The 22,325-nt window shown below is 45.8% G+C and overlaps 1 protein-coding gene across 1 annotated transcript; it reads left to right on the top strand.

Moving 5' to 3' along the window:
• The first annotated feature begins 3,357 nt into the window (after positions 1 to 3,357).
• On the top strand, positions 3,358 to 21,337 carry TNNT1 (troponin T1, slow skeletal type). Its single transcript, XM_083580181.1, has 11 exons — positions 3,358 to 3,380; positions 5,297 to 5,329; positions 8,660 to 8,681; positions 9,984 to 10,044; positions 11,024 to 11,140; positions 15,749 to 15,826; positions 16,661 to 16,774; positions 18,581 to 18,690; positions 19,998 to 20,088; positions 20,204 to 20,244; positions 21,071 to 21,337. The coding sequence occupies exons 5-11, from the start codon at positions 11,042 to 11,044 to the stop codon at positions 21,114 to 21,116; spliced, it is 579 nt and encodes a 192-aa protein (XP_083436307.1). The 5' UTR covers positions 3,358 to 3,380; positions 5,297 to 5,329; positions 8,660 to 8,681; positions 9,984 to 10,044; positions 11,024 to 11,041; the 3' UTR covers positions 21,117 to 21,337.
• The last annotated feature ends 988 nt before the right edge of the window (positions 21,338 to 22,325 follow it).

Raw genomic sequence — 22,325 nt, forward strand, 5'->3', positions numbered from 1 at the left:
CACTGCACAAACCCAACAAGAAGAGGATCCTCTTTGTACAAGGTGTTTCCTGTTTCACTTGCTGGTTTCCCATGACAGTCGTGGGGGAATCCAAAGTCTAGAAGCCTCATTACCAGTCAACCAAAGGATGGCAGTCTTCACCAGCCATTATACGTTTGGAACTAGGCCAAGGATGGGGAGCTGCTGGCTTTCCAGATATTGTTGTCCTCCAGTGCCCATCAGCCTCTGCTAGCATGGCCAGTGGCCTGGGATAATGGGAAGAGCAGTTCAGCGGCATCTGTAGGACCACAAAATCCCCCCATCCCTGAACTACGTAGTTGCTTGAGCTTCAGACACCTCACGCCAGCCTGGTTTTGAATATGTCAGTAATATCAAAGGCAACACGATGACCAAGTACAACAATGCAATATGATTATACACTCTTTATATAATCTATACGGAACATTGAACAATATGAAATATATGAAATATGCACTCTCTGCAAATCATATGCATATTTCATATCATTCAATGTTCCGTATAGTTTATATAAAGAGTGTATATTGATATCACATTGTTGTACTTGGTCATCGTGTTGCGTTTGATATTACTGATAATTGTTTGCAACACACGGGTTTAACTGTTTGGCTTTGAATATGTGGCACAAAAGTCCCTTATCGCACCAATGGGTTTACTTTGGAGTGAAGCCATTGGGGTTAAACAGTTACGTACCTTTAGGCATGGATGTGTGCGGTGATATCTTTGCATCAGATCACTTCCTGCTGGTACAATGTTTCCGCATTGGCTAGAAAGCGAGATTATAGCACTGTACTCGCATCAATGCTTGTGGTGGCTTTGCAGCTGGAAAGGCGCTAACTAGGCTTTGGGAAAGAGGGAGGAGGATATGACGTCAGGGCCTCACGCCTCCTTCCCAAAACCCAGCACCTTGCTTACCGGGCTCTAAGACGGAGCCCCCTCAGCTCAGAACCCACTTGCACAGCCCTAAATCTACCCCCACCAGGATCCCTGATGGGAGCCAGTGCTTCCTACAAGGGGAATACCTTCTGTTCCCTTCCACACTGAGCCGTGCAATGACAATGGTTATAAATAGATAGTGATGGAAGGCTTGGAACTATTCTCGCCCCTAACCTTGCCCCCACATACCCCGCCTGCTCCAGCCTTTGATCACAATCCTTCTTTGTCTGTCCACTGCCCTGCCTGCAGTTCGTACCATAAAAGGGAAAGGGATTCCAGATGGAATTAGGATGGGCTCTCAGGAGAACTGCCGGGGAAGGGGCTGGGATGAATGGCGATGACCTTTGCTCTGTGCCATCATCTCCTATTTAATTTTTGCCCTGATTGGGTACCCCTGAAGATAAGCCAGTGTGTTGAGAAGGGGGCCATATTTAGTTCTGTATTCACAAGTTCCCCTGCTGTCATTGCTGAAGAGTTTCTGAAATTTAACTCCACAATGCATCCCCCACCCTGGCCAAACCTTGAGATTCTTTCTTCTCTTCCAGGTGAAACCCAATAACCACCACCATGTCTGATGAGGAAGCCGAGTACGAGGAGTAAGTAATATCCAGACTGCGGTTAGGTAAAGGTAAAGGGACCCCTGACCATTAGGTCCAGTCGTGGCCGACTCTGGGGTTGCGGCGCTCATCTCGCTTTATTGGCCGAGGGAGCCGACGTACAGCCGACATCCGGGTCATGTGGCCAGCATGACTAAGCCGCTTCTGGCAAACCAGAGCAGCGCACGGAAACACCGTTTACCTTCCCGCCGGAGCGGTACCTATTTATCTACTTGCACTTTGATGTGCTTTTGAACTGCTAGGTGGGCAGGAGCTGGGACCAAGCAACAGGAGCTCACCCCATCGCGGGGATTAGAACCGCCGACCTTCTGATCAGCAAGCCCTAGGCTCTGTGGTGTAACCCACAGCGCCACCCGCGTCCCTAGACTGCGGTTACCTATGTGTAATTAAGAATGCACACAAGTTGGGGTTAGGGGTGGATAAGAATTTCATTTGGACTTCATTGTTAATTCATTGACGGTTTGGAAACTTCAGCTAGTGCAGAATTCAGTGCCCAAGTTGCTCACCGGAGCAAGACTGGTCTGACTGCACTGGCTACCAATTAGTTTCCAGACCCAATTCAAAGTGCTGATTTTGATTTATAAAGCCTTTAATGGCCCAGGACCGCAATACCTCAAGGACTGCCTCTTTCCATATGAACCTACCTGGACCCTCAGATCATCTTCTGAGGCCCTCCTTCGTGTGCCTCCTCCCCAAGACGTTAGTCTGAATAACATCCAAAAGTACATTTCAAAATTGTTTCAAGACTATTTAGCTGTATGGTGTTGAGATGTGCCCACAGTTCAACATCAAGGACGCATTAATATATGTCTCCATTGCTTTCTCTCCTTCTCTTTCCCTGCCACCTCGTTTCCCACACACCAGGGAGCAGCAGGAAGGTAAGAGATTCCTAACTAATCCATTATTATTCATGATCAGTTGTGATCTTTTCCACAATCTTTTCTGGCTGTGGATGTTTTGTTTTTGTGTTTTTTTAAAAAGGCACTACATGTTTTTTATATACTGGCATCTGCTTATCAACAGATTTGTTTGTCTTTCCTGATGGCATTCCTAGGGAGCATCCAGGCAGGCAGCTCTTAATGCTAACCATTCATTGTTCTTCCTTTGTAAGCCACACATGGCATTCCACAGCTATGTGGGTGGGGACGGGGAGGGTATAATTCATCTGAGTAGCATCTCCCCCCACCCCCACTTTTCCCGATCATTCCTTTTTTAAAAAAATTAACAAACGACAAAGTTTTATCTCAGCTCCTCCAGGTTCCTCTCTGCCTGCCTCTGCCATGACCAGTTTGCCCAGCCTTCTCTCAACAACCAAAATTGAAACCCACACCAGCTGAGGTGCAATGTCATCTAAGCTTCCCACAAAAAAAAATCAGAATGAATGAAACAGTCAACTTCATCTAATCTCCCTCCAAACAAATTATGATGAATGCAGGGTAAACAGGTTGTCTGAAGTGCCCTTAGATTGATATTTTTACTTGCAGAGCAAGAAGTGAAACTCTCATTCTTTCCAGTCCTAAACTCTCGTGTGTGTGTGTGTGTGTGTGTGTGTGTGTGTTTGCTTGTTTGTAAGAACTTTTTCCTCCAGCAGAATGTCTTACAGGGAAGGCCATTCTCCCACTCAGATCTTGTTCCCAAAGCATTCCCTTAACTTGTGGTAATCAGCAACCAATATCCCATATCTGTTGACACCACCCTTGCCAAACTGATAACCTCCCTCTGTCTCATTCTCTTTTTCTTTGGTCTCTCTCTCTCTCTCTCTTTCTCTCTCTCTTTTTCTTGAAGAAGAGGAACAAGCTGAAGAAGAAGGTGAGGTATTATCACACGTCTATTTCCTCCCTACTCTTCCTGCTGAGCATCCTTTGTTTTGTTTTGTTTCAGGCCTAAGACACTCTCACAGAATTACTTAGTGGAGAACCAAGAATGCTCCTGACCCCCACGGTGGCTCCAAATCTTAGTGACTAGGATTCAGAAAAGTTGGGGTCTGGGCTCCATTTCTCTGGGAGGAGAATGGGGTTGTTTCAACTGGGAAAGGGGGCCTGTGTGAACACAGGATGTCCGGTTTCTCTCCCCCCCCATGCCTGAAAGGTTTGCCTGCTGTCATTCACAAATTTTCTCCCTTCTGGTTTTCAGCCTGGGATGACTCAGCCTCCCTTTATTGTTATGAAATTCACAGGCCACTTTTTTGAGCGTCACATGTTGTCAGGATTCTGTCAGCAGCTCCCGGCTGGTTGCCCAGGAAAGTATAAAGACAAGGAAAAGTTTCTTACAGGCCTTTTTTATTTCAAGCTTTACAGAGAGAGGCTATAGAACTCAGCCTCTTGGATAATGGCATTGTCACGATTGAATCTACACCCGCCCTTCTCTCCCACTTCCTTATTTGTCACCATCATCACCTCCTCTACGGGTGCCGCTAAGCGCCCTCTGTCTTTGAGCTCTTTGCTCTCCTACTTTTAAGGCTCGCCGGGTTCTGGGAGGTGGTGGGTCTGGAATGCTTTCTAGTGACAACGTGTCAGCCAGCTGCTGTTCTGGCTCTGCCTGCTCCTCCTCTGCCATTATTTCCCAACTTTTCCCCTCACCTGCCTCTGAGCTGTAACCTGTTGTAAATCTAGACTGTCTTCCTCTTCCTCCTTCTACCTGGAAGGGTCAGGATGGGCAGGCAGTCTCCACCATTCTTCCTCCTCTGCCCAGTCCCTGACATCTGTGCAATAACTCTGTCTCATAACTGGGTCCAATGCTGTTTTCTTTTCTTTTTTACAATCTGCATTCCACCTCCTAGATGCTTGAAGCCGGTCCTTTATTTACGCTCATAACTTCTTTCTTTCCTTTTCGACCCGTTTGCTTCACCAGGCGACAATGCTGATGACGGCGGCTACTTTTGCCTTCCAGTTATAACCAAGCGTTATTTTCCCCCTTCAAATTTTTGTCCTCTGGTACCAATCCCTGTGCCCCTGGAAACAGTTCTGAGCACTGTGTATTATTCTAAATGGAAGCTGAGCCATGAAGTGTAAATGGTTCTTTCCAATATTTTTGTGCCTCTTGGGAAATGGCTCCTATTCTTCTTCTTGCCATTTTTTATTATTTGAAGGCATCCACTGTGGGGAAGAAGCAGAGAAAGAATGATGGCATCACGGTACCAATCAGGGATCGCATAAAGTACAAAATGTGACGGTGGCACCATGTAGTCATTCAGATTTTGCTACATGGGGACATCGCTAAGGCCAAATAAACAATATTACTCTCAATTTGAATGGAGAGAAGTGGCCTACATATCATAGCTGTCAACTTTTCCCTTTTCTTGAGAGGAATCCTATTCGGAATAAGGGAATTTCCCTTAAAAAAATGGGAAACGTTGACAGCTATGCTACATATCTCCTCTTTCCCCCTCGGCTAATGTCTTTTTTATTTTAATGACATTTCCCTCTCATTTTTATCCACAACCTGTAGATCAGGGGTTGGGAACCTTTGGCCTGGCAGAAATTGATGGACTTCAAAGCCTATCAGCCATAGTCAGCATGGCCAAGGATGATGGGAATTGGAGTGCAACAATGTCTGGAAGACTAGAGCTTCCTCACCTCTGCTGTAGATGGATTGATCTGCCTTTTCATTTCTCTCATTAACTGGGTCTCTACCCTACAACTTCCCTCTCTCTCCTTGCTCCACCTCATCCTTGCTCCATCTGTGTTCCCCGTCCTCCTGACCCCTGTGATATATGTTGTTTGCAGTGGCTGACGAACCTGAGCAGGCTGCTGAGCAAGGTATCTTTCTTCTTCACTCCATTCTTCCTTTTTGGGGTGGGGGTGGGGACACATAACCAGGAGGGGGCAAGTCAAAACGTTACTTCCCCTCCTCTCCAGCAAAATTTGGCATGTCACAGTCTGGTGATGGGCAGAGCTAGGCCACACAACCTCAGGCAAATGGCTGGAAAGAAAGCATAAACACATGGTCTCTGATGCCCTGCTCTACACATGATGAGGTGATAGAACAGGCTATATCTTAGAGACTAGGAAACCTGTGACTCTCCTGATGATGTTGGAGTACAACCCCCATCATCCCTGGCTACTGACTGGTTGGCTGGCTGGGGCTGATGGATGTTGTAGTCCAACAACATAGATTCCTTATTCCTGATGTGGGTGAAGGGTTGGTTTTGAGTGCTCCCCTACAGAAACACTTATCTGCCATTATGCAGCTAAGACACCAGGCCTGAAGAGGTCCAGTTGCACTAGCTGTTAGTTAGTTAGTTAGTTAGTTAGTTAGTTAGTCGGTCATTCTGTCTGTCTATCTGTCTTACTTGTAAAGAGTTGTTAATGTAGGGGAGCATTCATAAATGAGATTGGCTCTCTGCCATATGACACCCACAGAGGCAGCTATTGGGGTTTTTTTACCCAAGAATATCTGAGGACATTATTCTCATGGGTGTTCTGGTCCAGGAAACACTGTCAGGAGAATGTGGAGAGCTCTGGTGCTTTTACAAGCTGCCACAAGGTTTTACAAAAGAGAATGGAAAAGACCTTGGCTGCCATGTCTAAATTAAGGCTAGCCAACCTTCTGCCCTCAGTCTTTGAGGGGGTTTTCTTTTTGCCCTTCTCGCACGAAATACTAGGCCAAAAGCTCTGCCTCATTCTGATGCATAGTAGGCTTGGCTTGACTGTGGTGCTGAGTGCACCACCTTTTTGAGTTAAATTTAACGGCTTACTTTCTTTACATACGCACACACCTCTGGCAGCTCCCGTGATGTATTTCTGACTTCCAAGAAGTTATCTCCCCAGCCATCCACCCCCCTCAAAACAGGAGGATGTGCACAGGTTCCTAACAGAATATGCCTTGTTGATATATTTTGTGGAAATATATCTACAGGCCTCTGGTGTTGTCCGTGTGCCGCACATGTTCTGGATACATGCAAGTCATGTGTTTTCTCTATGTATCTGTGTTGAGAACATGTGCACCCCCATCATGTCTATAAGGGAAGCAACATATCTAAGCCCAGATGTGGGTAAAAGATATTTTCCAGTACCTATGGACATGCCTGTGACCATGATCATGAAAACCGTCTTCTGTCTGGTGTCTGTCTGGACTCACCTGCAAACAGCCCTGAAATTTCGGTTGGATTCCTCTAAGCTGATCCTGGAATATTTACCTGTTGTACAGCCAAGCGTTCTGCTTTCAGCTAGGGTTGAGCCAAAATTTCTCAAAAGACAAAAGTTTGTGGCAGTTGACTTTTTTTTTAGCACCTCCCAAAAAGAGAGCATCCTGAATAAATGAATAGATTCATTAATGAATAAATGAATAGATAAATAAATAATCATCCCCTGGATGAGAATACTCCCGAATTTTGGGTTCTGTGAAAAATTTCACCATTCCTGAATTTTGGGTGCAACTTTGGATCTAGTTTAGGGTTGCCATATTTCAGAAAGTGAAAATCCAGACACAAAAGTTGTTGAGAATTATTATTATTATTATTATTAGCCAGATGTGTATGCCAACATGGGTTGCATACATGTCCGGATTTTCCGACTACAGTGTTCTGGGTATGTCCACATGTATGGCAACCCTAATCTAGTTGTATTATAGTTTGATATCATTTTAATATATTTGAAGAAAGCAATGGACTTCACTCTCTTAGCCCCTTGCTCCCTCCACCCAACCATATGAACTAACAGCAGAGTTTCATTCAAAATTAAATGAGACGGACATGTCTCAGAAGAAAGTTTTCTGAGAACTGTTGGAGAATTTCACCTTACTCCTCCCTCCCCAAAAACCCCCACAACCATTGACCCCACCTCCATCTCACCACCACCAAACATCATGAATAATTTGGGGAGGCTGTTTTAGACCAGTCTCATGCTGGGATGGGTGCTGATGAGAGTCCTAGTGCAAAATGTTGGGAGGGCACCAGGATGGGGAAAGTTGACATGAGCCTCTGTGGACTATAGTCCACCAGCTACATCAAGTGTCCTCCTCAGAGTTGCAGATGGATCGATAGGCAGAGAGACCCAGTAACCTCACTGCCATGCATCAACTCCTTCGTCACAACACAATTTCAGAATTACATTCTTCATTTCCTCCAGTTCAACAACAATCCATAACTTTCAAATTGACCTGCAGTCAGATACCAGTATACCGTGTTTTTCCATGTATAACACGCCCCCATGTGTTTTTTGGGGGGGGGATTCCAAATTAAAAAAATGGGGGGAGATTGCGCAGACTTCTTAAGCTTTTGGGGGGAAGGATTGTCCGGAGTTGTTGAGCTTTTTTTAGGGGGGATTGGCGAAAATCGCTCACCCGCCTGACCTACGCTGCCACTCACACGCGTCGCAAAATCCACCTATTGTCGGTCCCCTCGCTGCCAGAAGCCGCCAATCACCCGCCCAATTGCCACTGCGACAGCCAATCAACACCAGCCCTTGCCGCGGCCACCAATAACACGCCCATCAGCCACTGACAATCTCTAGCTCATGGCAGCAACCAAACCCAAGTCCCCCCCATGCACTATCCGTGTGTAAGACAGCCCCTGATTTTTTACACAATTTTAAAATTAAAAATAAACCTTGTCTTATATGCGGAAAAGTACGGTATATCTCTGTGAGAATGCAACAGTTTGTGCTTCACCAATGGTAGGTGAAACCCCACTTCCGCAGCTAGCTCCGGAGGGCAGCAAAGTCAGCCATTTCCTAATCCTGGCCAAGAGCCTACCAGCCCTGCAGGGGAGCTGTTCTCACTTTGCAGAGGGGGAACGCAGGACAGCTGGAGGCAGAACGAGAGAATTCTCAATGCGGGCATCTAATTCTTGGAAGCTAGGAGGGTCCCAGAGACAGTGCCTTGCTGACAGCCACAGGGATGTAAGACGCTACCTTATACCAAGTCAGCCTATTGGTCTCTCTAGCTCCATACTGTGTATACTTGTTGATGGGCAGCATCTCTGCAGGGTCTCATGCAGAAGCCTTTCTCAGCTCTACCTACGGATACCAGCTCCCCACCCCTCCTCCTGCCCTCCAGAGCTTTTTGAGCTGGCTGTCTTTGTACAGCCAGTTGATGATGGTTTGTTCTGCGTCTATTAATGACCATTCTTTGCCTTCTGTTTCTCGCAGAGGAAGAACGCCCCAGGCCCAGGTAAGCAACAGGTATAAGGTGCTTCTTCCACAGAAGTTCACTGACCACAGGATCATTGGATGCTGACGTTCTCGCCGGAGGGTGGAAGAAGCAGTGTGTACACAAAGGCAGAGTTGCTGCCATTCCCCCCCCCCCCCCATCAGAGTCTCCTGCGTCTTTGTAAGTGGCCTGACAGGCTGAAAGTCAACAGAGTTTTCTGCCCAGGGTGGTATCATCACAGCGAGGGAAGGCAGTAATTATTGAATCACTGCCTAGAATGTCTAGTTTTTAAAAGGCCCTGAAACCTTTTGAGTGTTTCCCACCACCCCCTATAATATTTATTAAATTTTCTGTTTTACATTTTAGAATATTCATTTAAACAACCCAATGACACCCCTTCGTCTCTTTCCATGGTTCATTTTGCTTAACATAAATCCCTGCATATTTTATATAAACTAAACCATTCAGTACTCCATTATTACATCCATCAAATCTTATTTCCACTGCTGAATTTATCTTAATGCCGCCCACGTTTTCAAATGTACACAATTTCCCCCCATATATTCAATAAACATTTTCCAATCTCTTATTCTATATGTTTGGTCCACAAGCTGCACATATTCCATCAGTTTAAGTTGCCATTCTTCTTTAGCTGGGACTTCGCTCGTTCCACCACACGGACAGCAGTAGTGCCATACATAAATAACCTTTTTTGACACCTGAGAATTTCTGCAAAACCTTTTGAGTGTTGATGGGCTTTGATTTTTATTTTTTAACTGTTGATTCTGTGGAGGCCTGATTAGATTAGCTGATTAATCTCATAGTGATCGTGTTATATAGTTGGGAGGAGGCGGTTTTTACAAAAAATAAATATGTTATGACTTTCTGTGTGATCACTAGAGCAGCTTGTTGTGACTGCACTGATATTTTTACAATTAAATTCTAAATTTTGTATGCAGTTGTTTGTCTATTTGATGTGCATTTCTTTTTTACTGTACGGTGCAAAGAGAGAGTTAAGGTGATGAATAAGTTCAATAAGTATTGATCCTTCTATAAGAAAAAAAGGACACCCCAACACAAAATTGGCACTTGGAGATTCCGCTTTTTGATACGCAACTTTAAAAATTCTCTCTCCCCCTCCCCCAAAACAAAACACACTCACAGCAATTCATTTTAGCTCTGACATGTCTAATTCAAGGGAAGTGGTAGCAGAGATTTGTATCAATTTTTGGCAGGGTTTTTTTTTGGGGGGGGGGAGAAGGTGAGTAGCATTTTCAGATATTAACTATATTTTTATTTCCTTGTCTGTATTTGCACACAAAGGCCGGTGGTTCCACAGTTGGCTCCTCCAAAAATCCCTGAGGGGGAGAGAGTAGATTTCGATGTGAGTATTCTGTTTTATTAAACTGTCCTAATCCCCGTTTTTTTTTTCCCTTTTCTTTTTTGCATCACTTCCCAGACAGCCCCGAGCCTTTCAAACAAACAGCCTCTGCCAAAAGACCAGACATTTAGCCAACTAGCACAGATGCCCTCCTCAGTCAACCTTAGTAATTAAATTGGTTCTCACAAGACAAATTGGGGACCTGGTTCCTGGGGTTGCCTGATCCTCTGCTAGCAACTATAAACATGTGGCGGCAACAGTAGCTACATCTACAGACACTAGCTGGTGATAATACACATCTTTTTTTCCCCCATGGGTGAAAAACAAGGTGGTTCTTAAGTGAGAAAATAGCTGGAAATGAAAATTTAACCATTAAACAGTCCTTTCTTCCATTTATATTTGCTTTTAATTTTTAAAGACAATGCCCGCAGTGTGTATAACATGTACTTTGGCCTTAACTTATTAAAGATAGTGGGCAAGCAGGCACTAGGAGACTTGTGGTCTGCCTCTCTGCTTCGCGTTGCTTTCACTGAAGCCTGGAGAGCGAGAGGGGTTGGTGCACACCGACCCCTCTCGCTCTCCAGACTTCAGGGACAGCCGCCTGAAGCCTTCGGAGCGCAGCGCAAGTTCCCTCTGCGCTCCGGAGGCTTCAGGTTCCTTTCGCTGAAGCCAGGAGAGTCTTGCTTCAGCAGAGAGGGAGAGCTGCGCAGCGCCCCTTCAGCCAAGCGGGAGGAGAAATGGAAGGGCCTCCATTTCTCCTGCCGCTTCGCTGAAGGGGCGCTGAGCAGAGAGGGGGATTTTTTTTTCTTGTTCTCCCCCTCTAAAACAAGGTGCGTCCTATGGTCCGGTGCGTCCCATAGAGCGAAAAATACGTTAATACCTTTCAAGGGTCCGCCCTAGGCCAGCCCACAGAGACATGCACAGGACCATCTGGGTGACTGCATCCCCTTCAAGCTAACCTCTCCCTCTGCCTGATAAACAGGACATCCACCGCAAGCGTATGGAGAAGGACCTCTTGGAGCTCCAGACCCTCATTGACGTGCACTTTGAGCAGAGGAAGAAAGAAGAGGAGGAGCTCGTTGGTCTCATGTCAAGGATTGTGAGTTCTTTCTATTTTTTTGTATGTAATTTTTATTAGTTTTCTTTTCTAACAACAAATATCAAAACCATTTCCAAACATACATTCTGCATTTCCACACACCCCTTCCCATTGACCTCCTTCAACTTCCCCTCTGGTTTGTTACATTAAATGATACAATCTGCTATTCCTTATCTGTCAAAATGCTATTAATGGATTGTGAGTTCCGGGCAGCAAAGGATTGTGGGTAGCTGGGAACAAAGGGGCATCTGGTCAGTGTGGGGACATACACACACACTTGTGTATTGTGTGTAGACTGGCCCCCATTCATTTCACAAGGCTGTCCACACCTGAATAAATCTCCCACCAGTTTCATCTCTAGTTTTCCCCAATCTGATACCCTCCATATCTTTTTGGACCGCATCTCCCATTATCCCTGACTGTTGGCCATGCTGTTGCGACTGATGGGCATTCGGAGTCCCAGAACATCTGGAGGGCCACAGGTGTCCCCATCCCTGCATTGGGTGGCTCATTTGAAATTGGTCAGTGGTCCAACAGTTTACCTGCTCACACTACCTAATTCTAAGGGCGTCGTGGCAACCACATAGTGGTTTTTCCTTTGTAGACATGGGAGGCAAGGTCCACTGGCATACATTTAAGGCACTCTTCCACTCCTTTGACAGTCATGGCTTCCCCCACTTGAATCCTGGACCCTGTTGTTTGTTTAAGCATGCTGGGAATTGTAGCTCTATGAAGGGTAAATAAATTTTCCCAGAATTCTTTGGGGAAGACATGACTGTTAAGTGGCACAGATGGGCTTTGAATGTATAGCTTGGATGTGACTTGGGAATGTAGCCCATGAGAGCTTTAATTCTCTCTCTCTCTTTCTCTTTCTCTCTCTCTCTCTCTCTCTCACACACACACCTGAAATGAAACCAGCACCACCCATCTTGCACTTAGGGAAAACAATTCCACTGGTGTTCTTGAACCCTTTCTCTGTGTTACTTTTCTGATACCTGTGCCACCCCCCACTGCTATTTGTTCCATTTGAGGAAACATATTGGTACACATAGCTGCTTTTTTCAGAAATTTAAAGAGGCTGGCAGTTCAGGGATCTTCATTGTTATGCCCAGTTTGGCCTAAAAAACAAATACTGGGTTGGCAAGGGGTATTGGGGGGGGGGGGGGGAATGATAAGAAATGCTGGCAGCTAAGAAGCTGCCCAGAGGGAAAAGAAGTTTTTTAAGGTTACACAGAAAGGCAAATTCTTATACGAGAGAGAGACGCAACCTGTTCTTCAAGATTACATCGAAGGGTCTGATCTGCTTGACGCTTTTACAGGCGACTTGACTTGCAAGCGTATGTTGATTCACCCAGCAGTGGTGTAGATAAGGATCTGAGAGGTATTTTTAAGAGACATTTCAAAATGTGGGTAAAATGTATTCGTCCAGTTCCAGAGACATATGGGAAATGGCCTTTCGAAATATAAATTGGCACGCCTTTCCCAGCAATATTTGAATCTTGTAGCTGCATCCTGTGTTGCAAATCATGTAGCGAGCTGGATGTTGAGCGAAATAACCCCCAAGTTTCGCTTGCAAGCCTATGATTCTAGGGGTCTGTTTCAACGTTTCCAAACACAAAGTGTTGGTGCTGACCTTTAAAGCCCTAAACGGCCTCGGTCCTGTATACCTGGAGGAGCGTCTCTACCCCCATGGTTCTGCCCGGACACTGAGGGCCTTCTGGCAGTTCCCTCACTGCAAGACATGAAGCACAGGGAGCTGGGCAGAGGGCCTTCTCGGTAGTCGCACCCACCCGGTGGAACGCCCTCCCATCAGGTGTCAAGGAAATAAGTAACTACTGTACTTTTAAAAGACATCTGAAGGCAGTCCTGTTTAGGGAAGTTTTTAATGTTTAATGCTGTGTTGTGTTTTTAATATTCAGTTGGGAGCCGCCCAGAGTGGCTGGGGAAACCCAGCCAGATGGGTGGGGTAGAAATAATAAGTTGTTGTTGTTGTTGTTGTTGTTGTTGTTGTTGTTGTTGTTGTTGTTAACCAAACCCATTGGGTTGGCTTAGAAGAGCCATTCTGGCTGCCAAAAAGCAGGAAGTACAAAACCATACATAGAGTGCCAGACTGTCAGGGACTGTACAGAGAAGGAATGGTGGAAACCACCTCTCCCATCCCCCAACCTTCCAGAGAAGAGGAAGACAGTATAGATTTACAATAGTGGTTTGAGGAAGGTCACGGCTCAGAGGCAGATGAAGAGCAGAGTTGGGCAATAATGGGAGAGGAGGAGGAGGAGCGGGAAGCAGAGCTGGAGCAGCTGGCTGACACATTATCACTAGAAAGCATTCCAGATCCCCCTTCTCCCAGAACCCAGCGAGCATTGAAAGTAGGAGAGCAAAGGGCTCAGAGACAAATGGCCCTAAGCAGCCACCGTAAGGTGGGTGGTGCTGTTGACATTTGAAGGGGGGGTGGAGTTTACTAAGCGTTTCTAAGCCTCTCTCTGTGATTATTGAATAAAAGACTTTGGTAAGAACTCTCCCTGTTTGTCTATTCCTGGTAGCCTACTGTGGGGGTGGGATCAGATTCCCTGAAGCCTGACACAGATGCAGCCAAGAAAGTCACAGAATCAAGGTGTGGGTGTAAAGGATGGGTGGGGGAGCTGGTGGCCCCCCAAATGCTCTTGGAGTCCTCCAGCTCCCACCATGACAGAGAGCAAGGCCAACACTTAGGGGTGATGAGAGCTGCAGTCCGGTGACATCCGGGTGCAGCGGCGTACCTAGGGGTCGGTCATGTTGTCCCCCGTCAAGGTCCCAAGCACAGGGGGACACAAAAATCAGGCCTCTCCACTCTGGCTTGGAATGACTAGGAGCCTGTCTGCCCATCCGCACGCTGCCCAGGCCACTCCTTCACTGCTCTGGGTAGCCAGGCAAGGTGTGCAGGCTCCTCTTCCAAGGCCGCAAGGGAGCTCAGGTGCACCTCTATCTGGGGAGCCCCAATCTCCCCATCCTGCTCTCAAGATATGCAGGGCAATAGTGTGCAGATTATGGTGCTGGAGGAGACTCTTGAGAGTCCCATGGACTGCAAGAAGATCAAACCTCTCCATTCTGAAGGAAATCAGCCCTGAGTGCTCACTGGAAGGACAGATTGTGAAGCTGAGGCTCCAATACTTTGGCCACCTCATGAGAAGACTTGCTGGAAAAGACCCTGATGTTGGGAAAGATGGAGGGCACAAGGAGAAGGGGATGACAGAGGACGAGATGGTTGGACAGTGTTCTCGAAGCTACCAGCATGAGTCTGACCAAACTGCGGGAGGCAGTGGAAGATAGGAGTGCCTGGCGTGCTCTGGTCCATGGGGTCACGAAGAGTCAGACATGACTAAACAACTAACCGACTAACCAACAACAAGAAGTGTGCAGATCTGTGCAGTATGAAAAGGCTTCTCTCTCTCCCACCACCTTCTCTCCTTTTTTGCTTTCACTCCTTTCATTACCTTTTTGACCTCCCCCCACCCTTTTATTTTATTTTCCCCTCTTCCAGGCTTAGCTATTTGGCCACCTCTTTGTTGGGTTCATGGAAATATGAACAGTGCTCAGATCTGCAAAAGGCTCGTTTTAAAAAAAAAATCTATAGGTTCAAACTTTTACAAGCAGGTGGAGTCTGAGACAGATGTTGGCAGCTGGAAAGAAGGGGAAGGAGGGGGAGAGCAGAAAAATGAAGTCTATGTTTGGGGTGAATGCACTTTGGAGATCTAGGATCTCTCTCTCTTTCTCTAGGGCAGCTTTGCTCAACCTTGCACTCTCCAGATGTTTTTGGACTACAGCTCCCATGAGCCTTAGCCAGCATGGCATGTGCAAAAACACAAAGACAGACCGTGATGCAGGGAATGGTTGTTCTTTGCTCCCACCTAGTGGTTGGTTAGCTGTGTAGGCATAAGATCTTAGATGCTGAATCCAAACAGGGTTGCTCTCTTGCAGAATCTACTGAAGAACATTCAGGTGTCGCAGGTTGTGTGACAAAAAGGGTGCTGGTCCACCAGCACTGGAAAAAGAGAAATAGTCATACACATGGTTATCCCAAGTGACAAGGGTGTTCCACAGGACCATTCAGGAAAGGAAGGGAAGAAAGACTTCATGGGTACCATGGCATTCACGCTCTCTGGTTTGGCAACCCTTGGACTGCAACAATCCGGATAGGTGCCTATCTGGCCTCCACCCAGCGAAGGAAAGCCTCCCATTTCCCAAGTTCTGTTGCTGAACACCTCTTACTTTTCAGAAGTGTTAAGTTGTGGGTGAACGTATCAGACGACACAGCGATTCTTCAAACAGCTCTTGTTTATTCACAGGCCAGAACAGAACTGAACTGAAGGGTTCAGTCAGCCTGCTTATATAGAGCTCCACTACAACGTAACTGTAACAACTTTCTAAAACTATCCAATCACTGAACGTCACTTTCGATCCCTTATTTGCATAACTATCTACAGTATCCCCCTGCTGGCCCAGGGTGAGAACTTCAGTACATAACAAGAAGCTTCTCCTGCCTAGTAGTCAGTGTTGTTTGCAAAGTCACTTTCACATTTCTCCTTGAGCACCGCAAAGGTCTGAGCCATTTCTCGTGTCATTCGGCAGGAACATCGGCGGGCGGAACGTGCTGAGCAGCAGCGAGTCCGCACTGAGAAGGAACGGGAGCGGCAGAACAAACTGGCCGTGAGTATTGCCATCGCCTGGCAGCTTCCCATTCCAGCTCATGGGTGGGAGACCTCAGGCCAGGAGCTGAATGCGGCCCTCCGGGGTTCTTGGCCCGGCCCTGGGGACTCTCCCCAAGCCACGCTTCACTTCATATGCTCTGTGCCTGTTTTTGCCTGGCTGGAACGTATGTACGCCTGAGCTCTGGAAGTGCCTCTTGGTTTCCTGGACAGGACAGACAGGGGTGTGTAAGGCCTGGGCATAGAAATTACATACCGGTGCTGTTTTTTTGGGGGGGGTACTCAACGGTACACCCCCCCCCCGCCGCTGCAAATGTTGAAAGTGTGGCACTTACTGTAACAACTTCATGGCAGCTTTTTCTATTTAAAACAAAAACCACTGGACATACCCATTAACTTAAGGTTACCAGACATCCCTGTTTCCTGGGGGCAGTCCCCGGATTTACAAATCAGTCCCCATTGAAGTTCAAAAGTGTCCCCGGATTCACTGAAATAAATATGGTAACCTTACATTAACTGCCCCACTTTAAGTGGGACATCCTAGATTTACTAGCTCCCAAGGCGTCCCCTTTTGGCTCCCATGAGAGCAGGGCCCCAAAAGATGCCCGTTTTGGGGGGGTCATAATCTTGTGCGAGTCACGTGGCTCCCACGGGAGTGCGGCCCTGAAAAATGCACATGCTGATTTGACCGGGCAACATGTTGGAGAGTATGAAATGAGCCCACTCTAGAAAAGGTGAGATTTACATTGGTTGTTTCTGCCCCGCCCACCACTGTCGTGTTCTCTGCCCCTGTTCTGTGATTGGATAATGGATTTCACACGGTCGCCCTGTGCAGGAAGAGAAGATGAGGAAGGAGGAGGAGGAGGCCAAGAAACGGGCAGAAGATGATGCCAAGAAGAAGAAAGTGCTGTCCAATATGGGTGCTCATTTTGGCGGGTACCTGGTAAAGGTAAGTTGCTGGGTAACAGTAAGGAGGGATTTGCTCTTTTGGATAATCACAGTGTTTGCTTTGCTTCCTAATATTTCAACCACTTGCATGCCATCCAATTGGACCTGTTCTAGAGGTGTACAGTGCTAGCTAATTCCTCACTGCAAAACCATAGCTTCATAGTAGAGGATGTGCTTTGCACGGGGCGAGGAGTGTTGCTATAGGATATTTGGTGCTTATTTTTTTCCTCTTTTTTGATTTTTCGCCTTTTTTTTGAACCAATTTTTATTTGATTTTTCAAGTGTAGAATTATAACAATACAAAATACATATCCACACTTAGAGATTTCTCCGAATCTCTGGACTTCCCACCTTCCCCTCCGTGGGTCCAATTGCCAACCTTTGCAACTGCATATTATTCCATAATCCATACTTTATGTCACTCCATTTTGTAGTATCTGCTACATTACCAGTGTTATTGCAATCCTGCTAATGTTTTCATCTGCTTACAGTGGTCTCCCAGATAAATTATATTTTTTTCCCATTCTTTATTAAAGTTTGGGGGATATTTGGTGTTTCTAACAGGGAAAGGGAGATGTGGGCTGAACAGTCTGGAGAGAACAAATTCACCCTAACCCCAAGTAAAACCTGATGTCCACCTTATCTAATCAGGGATGGCTAAGGGCATGTTTAGCCTGAAGAGGAGGTTAAGGGGTGATATGATAGCCATGTTCAAATATATAAAAGGATGTCATATAGAGGAGGGAGAAAGGTTGTTTTCTGCTGCTCCAGAGAAGCGGACACGGAGCAATGGATCCAAACTACAAGAAAGAAGATTCCACCTAAACATTAGGAAGAACTTCCTGACAGTAAGAGCTGTCCGACAGTGGAATTTGCTGCCAAGGAGTGTGGTGGAGTCTCCTTCTTTGGAGGTCTTTAAGCAGAGGCTTGACAACCATATGTCAGGAGTGCTCTGATGGTGTTTCCTGCTTGGCAGGGGGTTGGACTCGATGGCCCTTGTGGTCTATTCCAACTCTATGATTCTATGATTCTAGGTTCATCCTCTGCAACTATTCTCAAGCCTTTGAGAATCTGCTTCCTACCTGATCTTCTGGAACGGACGGAATATATAATAGCACCGCAATGCCATCAGGTGGCTCTTTTCACAATTGCAGTCACCATCCCTTTCCTGCAATTCAGTCTGTCTGGGGTAGATAGATATCTGTAGCCGATCCAGATGTTTCTGGACTCTCAACTAGGGATGGAAGAATCTGTCCATCTTGCTTCTCTCCTTTTCCCCATTTTTCCAATCTTCATTTTGGTTCTTCACATGCAGCAATTTGCAAATTCTTTTTTTATATATAAGGGGGTGGGGAATCCCAATGAAAATTCTCCAGCATTTTACTCCAAATTTCTCCTAATGAATTTTATGTTATTTTCACCAATATATTCATCAATGTGCACAATTTCCAAATACATGCATTTTTGTAAACAATGTTTGGCTGGAGAACTGCAAAATTCAGATGAGTGCCAATTTTTGAAGGGTAGCTGTGTTTTGGTTCACGGATTGCTCTGGCAAGTTTGTAAGCAGCTTGCAAACACAGTAAAAATACAACAACAAAAATCCCAGTTACAGTAAACACAATCAATAAAAACCTTTTTAAAAAGCATTTTCTGCAAATAAAAGCTTTCACAGATCCTTCTAACACCAAAAGAGGCCGCAAATACTTTAAAAGCCTTCAAATTAAGGGTCAAAATCCTGGTTTTAAAAGTTTTCCCTAGGTGACTCCCTTTTGTACACACTTCCCACCTGGTTTCTCTCTATTAGGCTGAGCAGAAACGTGGCAAGAGGCAGACAGGCCGGGAAATGAAGATCCGGATCTTATCGGAGCGAAGGAAGCCACTCAATGTAGAGAACTTAAGCGAACAACAGCTGAGGTTGGTAATAGAGTGGAGCTGCAAGACTGGCGCCAAGGGTCCCCTGCAAGGGTCCCCCATAGAAGAGCCCCCTTGACCCTGCCCCCCTCCTCACCATTGCAGCTGGCTTATTCATGTGCCTCACACTTTGGCCCTGTTATAAGGGGGGGGGCTGCTCCTTTTTCCTTATGGGGTATTCCAGAGCCCATATAGAGTCCTGAAGTGGGTTCCTTATCGGTAGGAGAAATAACAGAAGCCAACCAGAGAACAGCCGTACCTTAGAAGTCAAACAGAATCCGTTCCGGAAGTGCGTTCAACTTCCAAAACGTTCGGGAAGCTACAGAAACCGCAACGGATGATCGGGTTCCAAAGAACGTTTGCAAACCGGAACAATCACTTCTGGATTTGCGGCGTTCGGGAGTCAAAACGTTCATCTCACAAGGCATTCGACTTCTGAGGTGCGACTGTAAATTGAAAAGCAAAGCGGCTAGTAAGCCTGATCTTTATTCAGGGAACAGTGGCAACAGCGTTCCACACTCACCACACGCAGGAGGGAGGAGAACCCAGAACATTGGTGCACAAGCCCTTATATAGAATTTTGAAATTGCCCTCCCCGTAGCCCAAGACCAACCCCCTGAAACATCATACATACATCACAGAAGGAGGCGGTCTCCAGCAGAAATCCTGCCTGCCTGGATACTTGATAATGGTCACTGATTGCATTACCTGGGCAGCCTGGCCGTTCTTTTGTGATGGTTAATACTTTAGTTCCTGAGTCACAGGCTCATCCTATTCACACACAAATGCGGCCTTAAGACAGGATTTGCAAGCAAAAAGACAATGGGAAGGCTTTCCCCATTTGCCTCCCTTACTGCAGAGGAATACTTGAGGTCAATGGGTGAGTCAAAATGGCTTCAGGATTGCTCTCCCATACTATTCCAGACACATGGTTCATATATTTAGATATGTGTGCATTTATGAACATTTATTCTATACGTGAGACCTTAAAAGTCTTATAACAGCCCAAAGGGGAGAAGCAGACACAGCAATGGCGGGGAGAAGATACTGCTGCCTTGGCTCTGTCTGGCAGCCAAGATGAGGCAGAGGAGCACCATCAGTTGACAGGAATGGCGGAGAGGAGGGAGGGGACCAGGGAAAGTGGCTTGGCCAAAGCCCCCACCATGGCCACCAGCAGTTCTGGGCACCATTGAGTGTCTGGCCAGGGAGGGGCATGAGGGATGTTGGCGGGGGGGGGGGAGGGAAAGGTTTTTTTAAAAAAATCAGATAAGTCCCCAAAACCCCAATACAATTTGCCTCTCTCTGTCCAGGGACACAGCCAAGGAGCTACATGACTGGATCCATCAACTAGAATCAGAGAAATTTGACCTGATGGAAAAATACAAATGTCAGAAGTATGAGGTAAGGAGGGAGAAAAAGAAATATACTTTTGGATACGGAACTTTCCCTGCTGCCAAAATGATATTAACATCAATTTCCCTCTCTCTGTGTTGTGTGTGTTTCCCTTCCTTTCCAGATCAATGTTCTTTACAACCGCATCAGCCACGCCCAGAAATTGTGAGTGACCTTGTGGTTCCGGCAGCAACACACACACACAAATTACTCTGGCCTCAAATCCCATTACCTACCTACCCACCCACTGCATGTTTTATGGCCACAAAACTTGTGAATTTCCACAACTGGAATCCACAGTGTGGAAACGGCTTGAGGAACAGGTTCTAGTGTTCATGTGGAACTGTGCATGAATTCATAAAGTCCACAACTGCCAGGTTTATAAAATGTATTTTAAAAATCCTCTTTTTGGCACCTGCTGAGGACATTTTTTGTTCAGACAAGCTTACCCAAATGCTTAGGAAGTTGAAGTCATTTTAATCTGTTTCAGCATTTTAGTATTTTAACTTTTGTATGTTTTAAAGTATAGCTGTAATTTTTTTCTTGTTTTTCTTGTTATATCTTCATGTAAACTACTTTTGTTGTTTTTACAATCAAGCGGTATATACATTTTCTGAAATAAATAGATAAAATACTGTTTTGGAGAGCTGGAGTACAGGTCACCAAAATCTCAAGATCTGCACCAATTGGAAGCTGAAATTCAGCTGTAGCATTCTCTCAAATTTTAACATTTCATATTTGGAAATTTGTTGTGTCATATTTTGGTCTTGTGACTGCTTAGCTTGAGTTTCCCTCACAAATTATATTTCAGATACATACTGTATATATGCAAGCAGTACACGGAGCTGGGTGTGAGTCTTCTTGGATAGATAGATGATAGATAGATAGATAGATAGATAGATAGATAGATAGATAGATAGAGATAGGTAGGTAGGTAGATGATAGATGGTGAATGTGGATATTTGACAACTTGTACATTTCTTCCTTGCAGCAAGAAAGGTGCTGGAAAAGCCAGACTTGGTGGCCGCTGGAAGTAAAAAAGAAGACACCCACCCGCCTACAATTCATGCGGAGATCTGGGAGCCACTATTGATTTCAGCATCCCACTGCTTCCCCTGCCCTGTTTTATGTTGAAAGTTGACCAGCCTGCCCTTTGTCCATTCTTCTTCACCCCTGTCATGTGTGCCTGTAACAAGCTCTTTGTCACAAGCCAGACCCAATAAACCAAACTCTCCCCTCTGTGGTACCTCCCTAGTGACTACAGCCTTCCTGTGTTTTATTGGTGGAAAGAATATAGAATCTCTCTTTCTATCTTTCTCCTCGCTTTCCAGAGAAGCTGCCTTATACTGAGTCACACTTCTGGTCCATCAAGCTCATTATTGTCTACACTGACTGGCAGCAAAATGACGATTGCTCCAAGCACGTTAAAACTTGGTTAGATTTGCATTTGCCCTCATCCACCTTTAAGCAAATGTTCCCCACAAAAATGCTTAGGCTACAATAAATTGCAGACCCTTAGCTTTGCAAATACAGTGGTACCTCGGGTTACATACGCTTCAGGTTATATACGCTTCAGGTTACAGACTCCGATAACCCAGAAATAGTACCTCGGGTTAAGAACTTTGCTTCAGGATGAGAACAGAAATTGTGCTCCGACGGCGCGGCAGCAGCAGGAGGCCCCATTAGCTAAAGTGGTGCTTCAGGTTAAGAACAGTTTCAGGTTAAGAACAGACCTTCAGAACGAATTAAGTACTTAACCCAAGGTACCACTTTAAGTGAATAGTTTCCAGACCTTACAGCAAACAAGTCTCCATCCACTGGAAATATAATGAAGAAAAAAAGGGTTCCAAGCAACTTGAAAAGAAAAGTACTTGGCTTCCATACAAAGTGAATCAGGCAATCTTTGTGTTAGCTATAATAAGCAAGCTATAAAGTATCCCTTTTGGAGAGGTTCTTTTCATTCGCAGGGAGCCATAGATAGCCACGTGGCTTCTTGCTTGTTCCAGGAAGCGTGAAGAGAGGAAAGACTGAGAAGGGGGTGCTGAGAAGGACTGAGAAGGGTGCTGAGAGCCTACTAAGCCATACCCACACTGGCAACTTGAACTCAGGGTGCAGGTTAACATTTTCATGTACGCCAGTGTGAGTCAGTAACTGCATATTACAACATGTTTTGTGGCAGCCCCTAAATTGTGACCCTACCTTGAGGGCCTACCTTGCAATGTTGCTTTAAACTGTTTTTAATGTGT

This window comes from Podarcis filfolensis (genome assembly GCF_964270895.1).
Source record: "Podarcis filfolensis genome assembly, chromosome: 13".
Taxonomy (NCBI): domain Eukaryota; kingdom Metazoa; phylum Chordata; class Lepidosauria; order Squamata; family Lacertidae; genus Podarcis; species Podarcis filfolensis.